This window comes from Hemitrygon akajei, chromosome 4 (genome assembly GCF_048418815.1).
Source record: "Hemitrygon akajei chromosome 4, sHemAka1.3, whole genome shotgun sequence".
Lineage (NCBI taxonomy): Eukaryota > Metazoa > Chordata > Chondrichthyes > Myliobatiformes > Dasyatidae > Hemitrygon > Hemitrygon akajei.
In genome coordinates, this window is record NC_133127.1 from 99,640,673 (window position 1) to 99,659,983 (window position 19,311).

Here is a 19,311-nt window from a genome sequence, read left to right on the forward strand (position 1 = left end):
GAAAGTCTCTAATTTCTCATTCCTGCTTAATTCCAGACACTGTTTGAATGAATGGCAAGTGAGATCAGGATTGTTCTGCCAAAACTCACAAATGAAAGATTTACTTGGGAGTAAGGTAAAGAGCAAAAGATTCCCATTTACATGTAATGCTCTCACAGAGGCTCATAACAAACGCTGGCTAACAGCCATGTGACTCAGCATCGCATGGGTACCAGTGATGGGTACCATCACATTGGCCACAGTCAGTAATCAACACAGGTCTAGGATGGGTATGATCCGGGTTCAGTCAGATAGGAAAGTTGGGGTGTTCCCATGAGGGAGTGAAGATTGTGGTGAATGCTGTGTGAATACTGCCCTATGCAAAGTTCCAGGAAGTAACAGACATTACACCAGCATAAAATTAAAGCAGAAGTATATTTACAGATACTTTAACTTTAACAGCAGTTAGTAGAAAAATCAAAGGACCCACTGCAGTTAAACCAGTCTAAATGTGCACATAAACGTTGGAGCTCTTTTCTAGATAGTTGGGTGCTTCACTGTGATTTATTCATGTGCTGAAGCCACGTTCTGTGTGAAAGACACCAGCTACAGTTTGAACTTTCCTTGAAGGACATTTTGAACAAACTGGCAAACTCAGGAGTATTAGCACTTCCTCTTTTGAACTATTCATCTGCACAAAGCACTTTCTACAATAGGGTCCCCCCTTTGGGTGGGATCCTCTGAGCATCTTCCTCTCTGCTCTTCTTTGCGCCTCCTAACAAAAGACCCAGAAGCAGACTACTGTCCTCCAGAAATCTGATCTCACCTGGCTGTCTCAAATACTCCATGAGATCCCACTGGGGAGGACAATCCCAATTAATGAAAATGTCAAAAGTGGATATTGGACCGCTGGAAAATGATGCTGGAGAGGTGGTAATGGGGGACGATGAAATAGCAGATGAATTGAATAAAGTATCAGTCTTCGCTGTGGAAGACGCTTGAAATATGGAAGAAGTTCCAGGTGTCAGAGGGTATCGGGTGCATGAAGTTACCATAACTAGAGAGAAGGTTCCAGGGAAATTGAAAGGTCTGAGGAGTTACCTGGACCAGATGGTGTACACTCCAAAGTTCTGCAAGATGTTTCTGAAAAGACTGTGGAGGCATTAGTAATGATCTTTCAAGAGTCAGTAGATCCTAGCATGGTTCTGGAAGACTGGAAAATTGCAAATATTGCTCCATTCTTTGAGAAAGGAAGCTCTGGGCTAGTTAGTCTGACATCTGGTTGGGAAGACATTGGAGTCGATTATTAAGGATGAGGTCTCAGGGTACTTTCTTTTCAAATCTTTTTATTATTATTATTCAAAAATAACACAGGTATATTGAAGTAACAACACTTACAATGCCTCAAAAATAAATTATCTTAAAGATTGAACATTTTTGTGAATTATAAAAAAACCTACTAAGCCAAAAAAGTGAGGAAAAAAAAGAAACCCTGTGGGGGTACATCATACAGAAAGCTTCTAAAAATAAACATCAAACCGCCAACAAGAAAGAAAAATATATCAAAAAAACTTACAATTAGATCGTGGAGAAAATCTATCAGTTAACTCAAATGATAATAACGAGCAAATGAGCCCCATCTCTTAAAATCAAATAAAGGTTCAAAGGTTCGACTTCTAATTTTCTCCAAGCTAAGACACAGCATCACTTGAGAGAACCATTTTGACAAAGTAGGAGCTGATATATCCTTCCATTTCAACAAGATGGCCCTCCTAGCTATCAATGTAACAAATGCGATAACATGTTGGTCAGACACAGAAATACCAGGGATATTTTGAGGAATTATTCCAAAAAGCACGGTCAATTTATTAGGTTGTAAGTTGATTCTGAGTGCTTTAGAAATTGTCAAAAAGACTGACTTCCTAAACTGTTTTAGTATAGAACATGACCAGAACATATGTCTCAGTTTTACATCTATCACAATACTTGTCAACATTGGAAAATATTTGAGAAAGTCTTTCCTTCATTAAATGGTAAGGATGTACAATTTTAAATTGAATCAGTGAATGACTAGCACAGATCAAAGAAGAGTTAACCAGCTTCAGAATCCATGTCCAATCCTCCCATATAAAAGTCAAATTGAGTTCCTTCTCCCAATCCTGTTTAATCTTAAGTAGACACATACCATTGCAATAATAAATTATAAATTCTTCCATTAGAACCTTTCATCGAAGGGTTCATATTCATAATAGTATCTAACAAGTCAATCTCCAATATGTAAGGCAAATTACTTAAATATTTTTGTAAAAAGTGTCTAACTTGAAGGTATTGTAAAAAGTGTGAATATGAGAGAGAATATTTATTGACTAATTGTTCAAAAGACATCAATCTTCCTTCTTTAGATAAATCCAAAAAAGAATTTAAGAATGTATTATTGGGCTGTTAATTTGCGATATATGTCCTTTTGGTTATATTGGGTTGATAGAAATGATCGGCCAATTTGGGTAGACCTGGAACTGAGAGCTGTGAAACAGTTCTATTTAACCTCGTTATTGGGCGTTGTTCTACCTATACAATTAACTGAAGTTGCTAATTTAAACCTGTATCCTGTGGTTCAGCACTCTTTACAAATTTGGCTCCAGTTCCACAATTTTTTTAATCTTAAAAAAATTTAAACTTTGTAGTTTAATTTATCGTAATTACTTTTTGAAACCTTCCCTGAGCGATCCAATTTTTATACTTTGGAAAAATAGAGGTCTCAGGGTACCTAGAGGCACATGATAAAAGTCAGCATGGTTTCTTCAAGGGAAAATTTTGCCTGACTAATGTGTTGGAGTTCTTTGAAGAAATAACAAGCTGGATAGACAAAGGTGAATTGGTTGATGTTGTGTACCGTAGATTCCGGACTACAGAGCGCACCTGATTAAAAGCCGCTGGCTCTAATTTTAGAAATAAAATCAATTTTTTAATTGTAAAGGCCGCACCGGATTTTCGGCCGCAGGTGTCCCACGTTGTAATATGAGATATTTACACAGAAAGATATTACACGTGAGGATTTTTTAACTTTTAATTAAATCCATATGGTAACAAAAACAAATACATATTGCAAATGCTTTTTTTCGAACCGTGCCCGTAACGCGGCTACTTTTAAATATACGTTGCGTATACTTCTTTACTGAACAACATTCCAATATCTCCTAACGACTGGTAAAAAATATATATACTGCAGCCTACCAGGAAAAGTTATTGATCGCCTTTAACTTAAAAGCAGCGTTCGCTCAGATCCAAAGCCGCTCGCGTAATGCGCTCCCCCCTCCTTTCCGTTTATCGCAAACTGGCATTTTTCCCACAAGACACCGCGAAACCAGGTGTGACGTCATAGTATCCCGCGATGTAGTACAGAAAACAAATATAGTTAAAACTCTTCTAACTTTAACTAGAAAATGAATTACTAAGCGAAAATATTATAAACTAAATAACTGCCATAAGGCAGCACAATGCTTCGAGTGTTTTCCATGTTGATGAAGGTGAGTACAAATGACTGATTTACAATAATTTAATTGTGAAAGTGCGCTTGATTTATCGTACAATTTCATTGGACCTCTGTGAACTACTCATCAATTTTATTAGTCTACTGTTATGAGGCAAAATGTTTACGAGGCGGCATGAAAAAAATCATGTATTAGCCGCTCCGGATTAAAGGCCGCAAAGTTCAAAGCTGTTCAAAATGTGGGAAAAAAGTAGCGGCTTAAAATCCGGAATCTACGGTACTTGGATTTTCAGAAGGCCTTTGACAAGGTGCCACACATGAGGCTGCTTAATAAGCTACAAGCCCATGGTAGTACAGGAGAGATTCTAGCATGGATAAAGCAGTGGTTGATTGGCAGGAGGCAAAGAGTGGGAATAAGGTGAGCCCTTTCTGTTTTGCTGCCAGTGACTAGTGGTGTTCCACAGGGGTCTGTGTTGGAACAGAGTCTTTTTGTTATATATCATTGATTTGGAAAATGGAATTGCAAAGCTTGCAGACAATATGAAGGTACAAGAAGGGGCAGATAGTTTTGAGGCTACAGGACAGACAGATTAGGAGAATGGGCAAAGAAATGGCAAGTGAAATGGTGTCAGGAAGTGTATGGTCATGCATTTGATAGAAGAAATGAAAGGGTTAACTATTTTCTTAATGGAGAGAAAATACAAAAACACTGAGGTGCGAAGAGTCATGGGAGTCTTTGTGTAGGACTCCCTAAAGGTTAACTTGCAGGTTGAGTCTGTGGTGAGGAAGGCAAATGCAATGTTAGCATTCATTTCAAGAGGGTTAGAATATAAACGCAAGGATGTAATGTTGAGACTTCATAAAACACTGGTGAATTCTCACTTGGGGCTTTGTGAGCAGTTTTTGGTCCCATATTTTAGAAAGTATTTGCTGAAACTGGAGAGGGTTCAAAGGAGGTTCAGGAAAATGATTCCGGGATTTGAATGGCTTGCCATAAGAAGAGCATTTGATGGCTCTGGGCCTTTATTCACTGGAATTCAGAAGAATGAGGGGTGACCTCATTGAAGCCTATTGACTGATGAAAGGCCTTGATAGAGTGGCTGTGGAGATGTTGTTTCCTGTTGTGAAAAGGAGACAGAGGACACACTGTCAGAATAGAGGTGCATCCTTTTAGAATGGAGATGAGGAATTTCTTTAGCCAGAGAGTGATGGATCTGTGGAATTCATTGCCAAATGCAGCTGTGGAGGGCAAGCCTTTATATATATTTAAGGCAGAGATTGATAGATTCTTGATTGGTCAGGGCATCAAGGGATATGGGGAAAAGGCAAGAGATTGGGGTTGAGAGGGAAATTGGATCAGCCATGATGAAATGGTGGAGAAGACTCGATGGGCCAAATGGCCTAATCCTGCTCCTACATCTTATGGTGTTACGATCTAAGCTCAACAGGCTGAGCAAACGTTTCGCTATCTTAGTCAAAGCCAAAGCACTAGTGTATGAAGCTTAACTAACATAACACACTGTGTTTGCAGGAAACTGCTGAAATAAAATGCCTAACAGCATAGCAGTAGAAATGCAATAAAACATATTCTTAACCAGGGCAGTACATGCATAATATCTCAATATACATAACAACCTTTGACATCTAGGGTAGACAAGTGATGGTCATAATAGGGTGGATGTAGAGAGGATGTTTCCTCTGGTGGAAGTATCCAGAATTCAGAACTAGCCTCAGAAATTACCTTTAAAACAGAGGTAAGGAGGATTTTTTTTTAGGCAGAGCGTAGTGAATCTATGGAATGCTTTGCTACAGACTGCGGTGGAGGCCAAGTCCATGGGTATATTCAGGGTGGAAGTTGATTGATCCCCTGATTAATCAGGAAATGAAGGATATGGCAAGAAGGCAGGTTAAGTGGTCTCCAGGATCAGCCATGATGGAATGGTGGAGCAGACTCGATGGGCTGAATGGCCTAATTCTTATGGTCTTTTCCCCTTCCTTCCTGTCCTGATGAAGGATCTCTGCCTGAAATGTCTTCTGTTTGAGAGGGACAAATTTAAGATTAACAAAGAAAAAGAGGAGCTTTTTTCCTTTAAGGCAGGGGTTCCCAAACCTTTTTAAAGCCATGGACCAATACCATTAGGCAAGGGGTTTCCAGATGCCAGGCTGGGAGCCCGTACCTTAAAGGAAGCATTATAGTTGATGACTGGAGTTTAAGATTCTCCGCTGTCGAAGCGGAGTGAATCGATTATTTTCCTCGGTGATTAAGTATTGTCAGTATATTTTAGGCTAACAGGTAATTAGGGTATCATAGTAAATTTGTTAACTCTTTCTTTATCCAGTGGGTGCACACATTACTCTTTTAACAAAGTCAATTGTTACGAATGATGAGCAACTCTGATGGGCAGAAGGGTACAGAATCACCAATGCCCCCCCCCCCCCCTTGGAGAATCGCAAATCGCTACTAATCTGATGCTGTTATCAAGGGAGATGAGAGAGACACAGGATAACAGCAAAGGCAGTTGTTATTGACAACGCTCATGAAAAATTAAAGAGAGAGAGGCCCACAGGTTGGAATGTCTCCTATTGACGAAGAGGGAGATTACTGCTATTGTCTCTTGGAGAAGGATTGTGTATTGAGTACTGTTCTATTTAGTGAAACCCCTCAGGGGACAATCAGAGAGGGCTGGTTGATGTGTTGCATCATCCCAACCTGATTGACACCTGAGACCCCGTGAGTGGGGATAAAAGTAGGGTCTGGGGAAACACCCCTCAGATGCACCAGGAGAGACGCTATGAGACCAGTGGGGGCTTGTGTGTGTGTCCACCCTTGCCTGGGTGACGAGTGCTCCAAAGAACGGTCTAGCTAAAGGACGGAGGGGTCATACGTGAATGGCCACAACAGTAACGCATCGACGGATCAAGATCGTAAAAGGAAAGTCGGCAAGTCAATAGCTGTTTCTCTCTCTCTCTCTCTCTCTCTGTCTCTCCCTCTCCCTCTCCCTCTCCCTCTCCCTCTCCCTCTCCCTCTCCCTCTCCCTCTCCCTCTCCCCCTCCCCCTCCCCCTCCCCCTCCCCCTCCCCCTCCCCCTCCCCCTCTCTCTCTCTCTCTCTCTCTCCCTCTCACACACTCACACACTTGCAACGCAGAGATCAACAACTACCACAGCCTGCATGAACTGAACTGAACTTTATATTTCCATCGGACAATTCATTATCCCCTAGACAACGATAGAGCTTATTTCTTATTGATTATTATTATACCTGCACTTTTAGGTTTGGTATTGATGACGTATATTATCTGTATATTTGCATTGATATTATTTTTGTGTATTTTTACTAATAAATACTGTTAAAAATAGTATCATCAGACTTCAACGGATACTCCTATCTTTGCTGGTAAGATACCCAGTTACGGGTTTCGTAACACAATGTATAATAGCAAAGTCTGAAATTGTTCAGCCTTGGATATCTGCGTGCCTGACTTAACTCTGGACCACAATGTGTTATTTAAATATGTCAAATCTGATATTCTACCTATTAGATTTGTATGAGCATTTCCATTGGATTGATATCACAAATGCTGGGAAAGATTAGGATTTGACACTGCTCCTTTCCTAATATCCTTCAGGAAAGGAGATCTGCTGTCCTCACTCCAGGTCCACCAATGTAGTTCCCATTTAACTATATCCTGGTTTCCGGGCTAGTTAGGATGGACAATAAACACTATAATTGACATTGGCTTCTACCCCCTACCCCACCCTGTACCTGAATAAATGTCTAAAATATACTGTACAGTTACTCACTTTGCTTCTAATGTGTGTTGCAGATGATCCTGATTCTAACCAAGTTGTTTGATACGAGTATGGGGAAAGTTTTGGAAAGTTCTTTGTGGAGGTGAGCCACCTTTTATTTATTTTGTATTGAGATGCTAACGAACAGTTTCCAGTTTCCAAAATGAGGAGGAGACTAGAACAAGGACTAATTTTGAGGACAGACAGCTAGGAGCCTGCATTTGTCTCTTACTGCTTTATGTTGAACATTAGGATTTCTGTGTTGGATCATGCTACCAGTTATGCAAAAGATTAAAAGAGTTGAGTCTGAAGATTGTCCTTGACTGTCAAACTGTCATGGTCATTTAAAGCAGGACTTCTGAAAGCAATATTTAATTGAATTTCCGTTCAAATTGTAAATCAGCAGATGTAGTCATTTGGAAATTGTTTGATTCAGGCTGTCAGCATTTAATTGTTGACCATTAGTTTTCCTGGAGGCACTGAATTCAGCACACTGTAACCACCGAATGGGTTATTTCTGTCTTTAGTGCTGTGTGGTAACTGCTCCCTGTCTCTGTTCCTTCTTAGCATGTGACTAGGTTTCAATAAAACTGTCAGAAGCAGGAATGAACACTTGGTTGCTCAGCAATGTTAATACATAGGGGGTGACTTTCAGTCACTTCAATTATATGCTCTCTTTATGCTACAGGATTTCTTCTGAAAGCACCAAACTCCATTATGGACAATTAATTTGAAATCACTCACATTTCTATAATACCCTTTACAACCTCTGGACATCCCAAAGGCCTTTATTCTTAACATAGTTTCAGAAAAGTAGCAGCCAATCTGCACATACTATTGTCATCAGACTCCTCGTGTGGTATCAGCACATCATTATTGGTCTCAACTGAGGCCAGTAATACACCTGGTTATCTCACACTGCCCTGGGATGGGATCTTCTGCATCACCCTGAGAGAACCTGGGTTTAAAAATCACATCAGAAAACTGAACGTACTTCCGTTCTGTGCTCAACTCTCCAGAGTGGGACCTGAAACGATAGTGTGGAACAGTACAGGTACACTCTGCATTATAGCCATACAGGTTACAGAAATAGTTACCTTGTGGCATTCACGATCACCCCTCAAAAATGAATAAAATCACTCGTATAATTTATGTGCTTAAAAAGGGTAATTAAATGCACACAATTTTTTTTCCCCATTTAACTTGCACTTCAGATGTGTGTAACACAGGGGGTTTTCTGCACATTCAATGAATTAGCCAAGGGGCTCATGATGTCTGTGCCAACCATGATACTAATTTAAACCAACTTCTCCGGGAGTGTGGTTAGCTGAGCCACAGCTAATACCAATCTACCTTTAAAACAGCATCGTGCTTTTCTGCAGGATTAGGCACTCACAAGTGAAAGCTGGGATTTCACCAGGTACCTCCAATCAAATCATTCCATGTTAAATTGTGTAAATTCGTCAACATGTGCCTTTGGTCCTTTTACATTAGGATTTTGTTGCTGGTGGAATTAACGTTCCCCAACACCCATCCTATCCCTGACATCCAGTGAACTCTGCAACTTTGCTGCATGTGTCAGGATGTGAATGATCATTGGGATAAAACAGGTAATGTTGGGTAGAGTCATGAAATGGTACAGCATGGAAGACTTTTCAGCTAGGTCTTCCAAAGTCAGAACAGAGAGCTCATATTTCCATCCATTTTGAAACGGAGATTTTTGTGGAGGTGGTGAAGGAGCGTGATGGGTGTAATGTATCTGATTGGTGTCTGACGGGAGTAATGTATCTGATTGGACTCTGATGGGTGTGACATATCTGATTGGAGTCTGACGGGTGTGACGTATCTGATTGGAGCCTGATGGCAGTAGTGTATCTGATTGGTGCAGGAGCCTGACGGGTCTGATGTATCTGATTATTGAAGGAGTCTGACAGGAGTAGTGCATCTGGTAAGGCCCCTCACGGTAGACTGATACAACGTAGAACATGGAAATCTACAGCACATTACAGGCCCTTCGGCCCACAATGTTGTGTCGACCATGTAACCTATTCTAGAAGCTGCCTAGAATTTCCCTACCGCATAGCCCTTTATTTTTCTAAGCTCCATGTACCTATGAAGAGTCTTTTAAAAGTCTCTGTTGTATCTGCTTTCACCACCATTGCTGTCAGAGTATTCCACACACCCCCACTCTCTGTGTGGAAAGTCTTACTTCTAACATCCCCCACCCATACCTGTATCCAAGCAGCTTAAAACTGTGCTCTCTCTTTATTGTAAAATCTTTTATTAATTATTATTGAAGATTAACAAAAAAGATATGTTAAGTCAATATGTCATTATATACAATAAATAATTAAATTAACAAATAACTGATTAACAAAGCTAAGCAATATATCAATAATAATAAGAGAAAATGAAGTGTACCCCTACTAACTGAAAAAAAACAAACAAAAAAAACCATTGGGAGCATGACCCCAGAGCTATACATCATACAATCTTCCATAGGGAAAAAAAATCAATCTGCCAAGCCAACTCAAATCCACTTCAAAGAAAAATTGGAAGGAAACCATATTAATTAACTCAAATCAAATGATAGTAGTGGGAAAATGAACCCCACTTTTTCTCAAAATCAAATCGAGGATCGAAAGTTCGACTTCTGATTTTCTCCAAACTGAGGCATAACATCACCTGAGAAAACCATTGTATCAAATTCGGAGCAGAAACATCTTTCCATTTCAACAAAATAACCCTTCTGGCCAATAATGTAACAAATGCAATTACATGTTGGTCTGATGGAGAAATACCATGAATATATTGAGGGACTGTACCAAATAAAACTCTCAATTTATTAGGTTGTAAATTAATTTTTTTTAAACTTTAGAAATTGTAAAGAAAATAGACTTCCAAAAATGTTTCAGTACAGAACATTTCCAAAACGTATGTGTCAATATAGCTGTCTTGGTTTTACATCTGTCACACTATCAACAATGTGAGTTGTGCTCTCTCTTGCTAGCCATTTCAGCCCTGGGGAAAAGCCTCTGACTATCCACACAATCAATGCCTCTCATCATCTAATACACCTCTATCAGGTCACCTCTCATCCTCCGTCGCTCCAAGGAGAAAAAGCTGAGTTCACTCAACCTACTCTCATAAGGCATGCTCCCTAATCCAGGCAACATCCTTGTAAATCTCTGCACTCTCTCTATGGCTTCCACACCCTTCCTGTAGTGACGTTGACCAGAACTTGCACAGTACCTCAAGTGAGATCTGACAAAGGCCTTGTACGTCTGTAATGTTACCTCACAGCTCTTGAACTCAATCCCACAGTTGATGAATGCCAACACACCATACGCCTTCTTAACCACAGAGTCAACCTGTGCATCAGCTTTGATCGTCCTATGGACTCGGATCCAAGATTTCCCTGATCCGCCACACTGCCAAATGTCTTACCATTAATACTATATTCTGCCATCATATTTGACCTACCAAAATGAACCACTTCACACTTATCTGGGTTGAACTCCATCTGCCACTTCTCAGCCCAGTTTTACATCCTATCAATGTCCCGCTGTAACCTCTGACAGCCCTCCACACTATCCACAACACCTCCACCTTAGTGTCATCAGCAAACTTACTAACCCATCCCTCCACTTCCTCATCCAGGTCATTTATAAAATTCACTAAGAGGAGGGATCCCAGAATAGATCCCTGAGGCACTCCACTGGTGATCGACTTCCTTATAGAATACAAACCATCTACAACCATTCCTTGCCTTATGTGGGCAAGCCAATTCTGGATCCACAAAGCAAGGTCTCCTTGGATCCTATGTCTCATTACTTTCTGAATGAGCCTTGCAGGGGGAACCTTATCAAATGCCTTACTGAAATCGATATATGCTGGATCCACTGCTCTACCTTCATCAATCCTCCAAGAATTCAGTCAAGCTCGTAAGGCAGGACTTTCCATTGTCAAACCCATGCTGACTATCCCTAATCAGATTATGTCTCCAAATGCTCATAAATCCTGCCTCTCAGGATCTCCATTATAAACAATGGTTTATAATTTCTTGAACAAAGGGACAACATTTGCAATGCTCCAAATTTTCAATACTTCTCCTGTCCCTATTGATGATGCAGAGATCGTCACCAGGGGCTCAGCAATCTCCTCCCTCGCTTCCCACAGTAGCCTGGGGTACATCTCATCCGGTCCCGGCAACTTAGCTAACTTAATGCTTCTAACTTGATTCTATATACTCAAGCATATCAGTCCACTGTAAGTCATCCCCACAGTTCCCATGGTCCTATTCCCTGGTGAATACTGAAGCAAAGTATTGATTAAGAACCTTCACTACTCCTTTAGGCTCAATGCACACGTTTCCACTATCACACCTGATTGGTCCTATTTTCACAAGGCTCATCCTTCTACTCTTCACATATTTGTAGAATTTCCTTAATCCTGCTTCCTAATGCCTCCTCATGGCCCCTTCTCGCTCTCCTAATTTCATTCTGAAGCCCCTTCTTGACATCCTTGTATCTTTCTACAACTCTATCAGTACCTAGTTTCTTGAACCCTACGTAAGCTTTTCTTCTTAACTAGATTTTCAACTTTCTTTGTACACCATGGTTCTTTTACCCTACAGTCCTTTTCCTGCCTTAATGGAATGTACCTATGCAGAACTCCATGCAAATATTCCTTGAACATTTCTGCCATGCGTGATGTGTGAGGTCGAGGATAATCATAATAATGAGACAGGGAAGGGATGGTAGGGTACAGGAACTGTGGTGTACAAGGGCTGTTGTAAATCCAGTCAAGAAGAAAAGAAAAGCTTATGAAAGTTTCAAAAGACTAGGTAATGTTAGAGATAAGGCTAGCAGGAAGGAGCTTAAGGATGAAATTAGGAGAGCCAGAAGGAGCCATGAGAAGGCCTTGGCGGACAGGATTAAGGAAAACCCCAAGGCATTCTACAAGTATGTGAAGACCAAGAGGATAAGACATGAGAGAATAGGATCAATCAAGTGTGACAGTGGAAAAGTGTGTATGGAACCAGAGGAAATAACCGAGGTACTTAATGAATACTTTGTTTCAGTATTCACTACGGAAAAGGATCTTGGTGACTGTAGGGATGACTTACAGTGGACTGAAAAGCACTGAGCATATAGATATTAAGAAAAAGGATGTGCTGGAGCTTTTGGAATGCATCAAGTTGGATAAGTCACCAGGACCAGAGGAGATGTACCCCAGGCTACTGTGGGAGGCAAGAGAGGAGATTGCTGCACCTCTGGCAATGATCTTTGCATCATCAGTGGGGACAGGAGAGGTTCTGGAGGATTGGAGGGTTGTGGATGTTGTTCCCTTATTCAAGAAAGAGATAGCCAAGGTAATTATAGACCAGTGAGTCTTACTTCAAAGTTGATGGAAAAGATCCCTAGAGGCAGGATTTATGAACATTTGGAGAGGCATAATATGATTAGGAATAGTCAGCATGGTTTTGTTAAAGGCAGGTCGTGCCTTACGAGCCTGATTGAAGTTTTTGAAGGTGTGACTAAACAGATTGAGGGTAGAGCAGTGGATGTCATGTATATGGATTTAAGCAAGGCATTTGGTAAAGTACCCCATGCAAGGTTTATTAAGAAAGTAAGAAGGCATGGGATCCAAGGGGACCTTACTTTGTGGATCCAGAACTGACCTGCCTACAGAAGGCAAAGAATGGTTGTAGACAGGTCATATTCTGCATGGAGGTCGGTGACCAGTGGTGTGCCTCAGGGATCTGTTCTGGGACCCTTACTCTTCGTGATTTTTATAAAAGACCTGGATGAGGAAGTAGAGGGATGGGTTAGTAAGTTTGCTAATGACACAAAGGTTGGAGATGTTGTGGATAGTGTGGAGTACTGTGCTCAGTTCTGGTCACCTCACTACAAGAAGGATGTGGAAACAATAGAAAGGGTGCAGAGGAGATTTACAAGGATGTTGCCTGGATTGGGGAGCATGCCTTACGAGAATAGGGTGAGTGAACTCGGCCTTTTTTTCCTTGGAGTGACGGAGGATGGGAGGTGACCTGATAGAAGTGTACAAGATGATGAGAGGCATTGATTGTGTGAATAGTCAGAGGCTTTAACAGGTACAGAGGAGATGTCAGGGGTAAGTTTTTTTACACAGAGAGTGGTGAGTGCGTGGAACAGGCTGCCAGCAACAGTGGTGGAGGTGGATACGATAGGGTCTTTTAAGAGACTCCTGGATAGGTACGTGGAGCTAAGAAAAAATAGAGGGCTATGGGTAGGTAACCCTGGGTAATTTCTAAAGTAAGGACATGTTGGGCACAACTTTGTGGGCCGAAGGGCCTGTATTGTGCTGCAGGTTTTCTCTTCCTCTGTTTTTCTGTTTTCAACCACTTGCTTTGACAGTCTGAGATACCCACCTGCTTCAGGCAGACTCCACTCCTACTGGTGGCCAAGAAAGAGGAATGTGGTGCCCTGCCTTGGTGCACTGTGATGAAGTGCTTTGAGAGGTTGCTCATGAAGCACATCAACTCTTGCACGATAAGTGACTTGGATCTGCAGTTACTTGCCTGCCATCACTACATGACAACAGCAGATGCCATTTCCTTGGCTCCTCACTCACAACTAAAACCTCTCACTGAGTAGTTGCAGAACCTAGGAGCTAATATTGACTACAGAAGGAAGAAGCCAGAGGTCGATGAGCCAATCCTCATCAGTGGATTGGAGGCAGACAGCACTGGTAGTTTTAAATCCTCTGGCATTATTATATCAGCGGATTTGTCCTGGAGCCACTGTGTAAGTGCCATCATAAAGAAGGCACAGCAGTGCCTCTACTTCCTTAAAAGTTTGTATAGATTTGGCATGTGATCAAAAATGACAAACTTTTACAGATGCACAGTGAAGAGGATCCTGACTGGTTGCAACACTGTTTGGTATGGAAACACCAACTCCCGGAATAGAAAACTCTACCCAGAGTGGTGGATACAGCCCAGTCCATCGCAGGCAAAGCTCTCCCCATCACTGAGCACGTCTACAAGGAGCACTACGATAAAAAAACCAGCATCCACCATCAAAACCTGCCACCATCCAGGCTATGTTACAATCAGGCGGGGGTACAGAAGCCTTACTTCCAACGCTGACAGGTGCAGAAACAGTTATTGCCCTTCAGAGATCAGGGCCCAGAACCAGCTTGGATAACTTCACTCAACAGAACTCTCAACTGTTTAGTTTCGACGACCTACAGACGCACTTTTGAGGATTCTTTACAGCTCATGTTCTCAGTATTATTTTTTATTGAGGGGGGATCTTATTGAAACGTATAAAATTCTAAAGGGATTGGACAGGCTAGATGCAGGAAGATTGTTTCCGATGTTGGGGAAGTCCAGAACGAGGGGTCACAGTTTAAGGATAAAGGGGAAGCCTTTTAGGACTGAGATGAGGAGAAACTTCTTCACACAGAGAGTGGTGAATCTGTGGAATTCTCTGCCACAGGAAATAGTTGAGGCCGGTTCATTGGCTATATTTAAGAGGGAGTTAGATATGGCCCTTGTGACTAAAGGGATCAGAGGGTATGGAGAGAAAGCAGGTACAGGGTTCTGAGTTGGATGATCAGCCATGATCATACTGAATTGCGGTGCAGGTTCGAAGGGCCAAATGGCCTACTCCTGCACCTATTTTCTATGTTTCTATGTTTCTATTTGCGAATTTGTATTTTTCACATTGGATGTTTGTCAGTCTTTGTCTATGTACAATGTTTCATAAATTCTATTGTATTTATTAATTTTCCTGTAAGTACCTGCACAAGAAAGACAGTACTGTATATGATAATATACAAGTGCTTCGATACTAACTTTTACTGTGACTTTGATTATGTAAGTAGTGCACAAGATCAGATGTGCGTGCTTGATAACTGGGAATGCAGGTCTGTGCAGTGTCATCAGCCAGTGTTTCTTTACAGTCTGCTGGCTGAAGACTTGCATGATGTGAGCAATATGTGCTTGGTATTGAACCCAAGTTCAAGCCAGTCCCAGATGTGTTTTGTAGCTGCTGATCTGGCTGGCAGCAAGGAATTGGCCACATTGTCCTGACCAGCGTTCACGCCATTAAAGAGTATATGTACCCAATGTGGTCACAGAATAGCACTTTACTGTTAGCAGACTGATGAAATGAACACCCTTCCTGAAAATTCATAGTGCAGCTTCTCTGCGCTGTGTTGAACTCATTTCCAAATGTAACAATTCTAAGAATGTGAACGTGATGGTTGTACATCTCCAACTCGACTTGTACAATATAGATCGTGTGGGAGTGGCAGTGCATTTATTGTGCTTGCAGTATGACTCATATTAACCTGACACAGCTGAGTAGGAGAAAGCTGGCAAAAAGGGGATGGAATCGTAACCACAATTAGATGTTTGTTTTTCTACCGATGGACATTCTTTCAAAATGCTGCATATTGATGTGCAGTTTTCTTTTAAGTGGCAGTTTTAAAAGGCGTGCTTCTGGCTCCTGCTTCATATTTTAGAAGTGCCTTGAAATAGCTGACATACTAGAGTCAAGTGAGGGTCTTCATGTGTGTGTGATGTGGTAAGATGGGTGGGTGTTCGTTGGCGCGGGTGTAGATAAGCCACAAATTTTCAGTTGAGTACAGTGATTATTTTTTTTGATTTAGGGCTTTGATTTGTTCTGCACACTTTTTGATAATAAATTCTTTCAGATCAGGTCAACATCCTGAAACTGCAAACTGTATTGTCTGGTAAAGGAGACATACAATTAGTTCCAGTGCATCCATTAGGCTGCTTTGGAATAGATGCAGTTGTGGTGGGGAGCTATCTGGTAGTTAACCAATGTCTTAAAACACAACTGAAGCTGAAATTACAATCAATATTATGCATCTAAGTAAATAAAATCATCTTTGAAAGTTGTTGAATTGTATAAATACAGTAGTTTTATCAATCATCTTGAGGAGGATGAACCTGGCACTATCATTTATTTTTAAAGTTATTTGCTTGATGCATCTTGGCTTGGCAAGACACCTGGGTGTAAAAGCAACAGTAGGAATGGACATCAAATACTTTGCAAGCAGTCTTGGCATCATAAAAACAAGTTTAACATACACAGCACCAGGAGTTTCTAGTGCATTACCCCCCTATATATTAGTAAAATATATAGAAACACACAACATGCTGGAAGAACTCAGAAGGTCAGCCAGCATCTATGGAGATGAATAAACAGTCGACATTTTGGGCCAAGACCCTTCATCAGAACTCGAGCTGAAACGGTGACAGTTTATTCATTTCCATAGATGCTGCCTATCCCGCTGATTTCCTCCAGGTTTTTTTGTGTGTGTTAATTTGGTTTTCCAGCATCTGCAGAATCTCTTCTGTTTGTGAGTTAACAGTACACTCTGGAAATGCAGTGTGGTGTGCTCAAGGCTGCTGAGGTCAACGCGTATTCAGGGTTCACTTTGTAAGTTATTTGCAGTAGAAGTGTTTCAGTTCCATTGTGCTCCCATCTCCTTCCATTATAATACCGGTAGTTGGAGGGGGGGGGGGGTTAATCTGTATCTGATCCCGATGGGGTCACTGCAGCAGCTGAACCAGGTGGTGGTGCATTCCTCAGTAAGTCATTTGGATTCTTGGAATGTCCCAGTCTGTGATATTTGTTTTTGACCAGTTCTGGACTAGAACTTTAGCAAGTTATAAGCAAAATCAAAGGCTTCTATTCACTGAATTTATGGCCTGTCAGCAACAGTTGGTGTTTGTGTATTCCTTAGAAAAGCCAGGAAAGGAACTATGCAGGATAAACTCAACGAAAGCACATTATCTCCTACCAGATGATCTTTGCAACTGTCCATTGAGAAAGAGATGGATGATGGTCTCACCATGATGCTCCCACTTAGAGAGCAGCATAAGGTGCCACTTGGTCACCTGCAGTATGTGAAAGTGCCCTTCTCATTACCAGCCAAGTGGTTCCTGGGGCTTATTTAAAAATTCAGCTGTTGAAATGTTCTGCCAAATAATTTGCAGCACTATTATAACCCACATGTCTTTGAGTATTTCTTCCCATTCATTACTCAGAACAGAATAAATATTCTATACAGCTCAAGCTTTAAACAGTTGATACCGAAAATGGCAATTTCCACTATTACCTGAAACAGAGGCATTCTAATGATTTAAACATTGACCTGATTCAGGGAGTTAAAGGTTGCAAATTTTCAACTTTCAGGTGCTAGTTCATTATCAGAACGATGCTCCCAGAGAGTTGATCAAGATTAGCCTTGGTCTGTTGAACTCTTGTTCCAGGTCTACTTCGGTTTACAGAACTTAGTGTTTCCTTTGAGCAGGTGCTCTACATTTCCTATAAATTGATGAACAATAGGCACTTTTATTGCAATGTTTGCTAATATTGTGCCATAAAGATGTTTTGTCTTCAGCCTTTTAAGTGCATCTACTGGTTTTAGTCTTTGAACTTCAACATAAAGGTCTCCTGTTTCCCCTTCACTGGAGCACGGGGAAATAGGCCGGGCACTGGCTGGCTGCAGAGAGACGTGGGAAGAAGCTGGGTGTGGGGAGACCAAGCGTCTGCATGGTCCGAGACAAGCACAGCTGGGTTGCCTTCATGACAACTCTGATGCTGATGCAGAGTGAGACGGTGGGCCTGCTGGCCTCGTGTAGGGCAAGACAAGTGGCACAGTGGATTCCATCCACAAACCTGTCACAGCTGGCTGTTTGCAGGCAGGAGAGCACAACTTCTGCTCTGGTGGTTCACCGTAGAGCTGCGTGAGAAATCTGAGCTTCTGCCTGAGCGAGGTACATATTTGATTTCTGTCACGGGAACTGCGCGGAACTGTTCAGGAAAGGCAATATGCCACCTGGGAGATGGTTGATCTTTTAACTGAGCTGCAGGATGCCATTTTGTGAGCAGGTTTCTGCTCTCAAAACACTTAGGGATGCAAATATTAGCATTATGTAATTCTATGGAGGTAAAGGGATGCTGCGTGTTCTCCATAAAATGAAAGATGCAACATGTTAGTCGATTACTTCGAAGAGTAAAACTCTGAAATCCTGCAATCTATTCAAAAATCCTAATCGTTCAGTATCCAGCTTGCCAAATGCTGATATGTGCGCGTCTGTTAACAGCACAGCTCCCTTTAAACGTGGGTTCACTGGAATATTTATTAGATATTGTGTATTGTCTTAAAATGACTTAGAAGTGTATTGGAGTAGCATCCAATTGTCTGAAAAATCTGTCAATTTGTTGCTATGATCCCTGGACATGCCTGGTTAGCAATTTTACTATAATGGAAATCTGAAATTTAAAAGAAACTAAAAAAGGGAGCATTCAGCAGGCCAAGCAGCATCTTACAAGGGAATAACCTTGTAACAGAATTGGCTGGTTCTGATACAACCAAAGAAACCAAATCACTTGAATAGTTGAGCTCAATACTAAGTGGCAAAGTTTGCAACACAGATGAAATGCAATACCTCAAACTTGTGTCAGGCCTCATTGGAAACAAAGGAGGAGGCTGCTCACGGAGGGGGATGGAGAATTAAAGTATAGGCAAGGGGAAGCTACCTTTCACTGTAACAAACTGAACCAAGGCACTTGATGAAACAAATACCCAATTTGCATTTAGTCTCTCTGAAGTACCAGGTGCCACATCACGATCACTGAATACAATACACTAGGCTGGAAGAAGAGGTGAATCAGTGCTTTGCTTGGAAAGAACTATTTGTGTATCCTGCTGGTGAGAAGGAACAAGATAAAAGTGCAACAGCATCAGGCAGATTGTCTTTGTAGAACTGTTCAGTTATGCAATGATGTTATCTCTGTATAATGTTAACTTGGACTCTATCTCTTTACAGACACTGCCTGACATATTGGGCTCTTAGAATGTTTTCTTAGCTGGTTTCGCTGTAATTGCTGTGACCTTAATTTCATAGATTTTAAACATTCTCTTTGTTTTATCTCTCTCTGAATGCTCTCATTAATCTATTTTGAGATAGAGCTTCATATCCTGGTCTCACCCTATTAGAGATCTTCTCTTTGCCCTATCCAGC

General features: G+C 41.3%; 1 protein-coding gene across 3 annotated transcripts in view; it reads left to right on the forward strand.

Moving 5' to 3' along the window:
• Positions 1 to 19,311, forward strand: part of sorcs2 (sortilin-related VPS10 domain containing receptor 2) — an 893,773-nt gene that overhangs the window by 133,913 nt on the left and 740,549 nt on the right. For all 3 annotated transcript variants that reach the window (XR_012098663.1, XM_073043099.1, XM_073043098.1), the window contains exon 2: positions 7,295 to 7,362. Coding sequence is in view for 2 of the 3 variants with exons in the window: in XM_073043099.1 (XP_072899200.1) it covers positions 7,295 to 7,362 (68 nt within the window). In the remaining variant the exon portion in view is untranslated. The remainder of the gene's footprint in view (positions 1 to 7,294; positions 7,363 to 19,311) is intronic.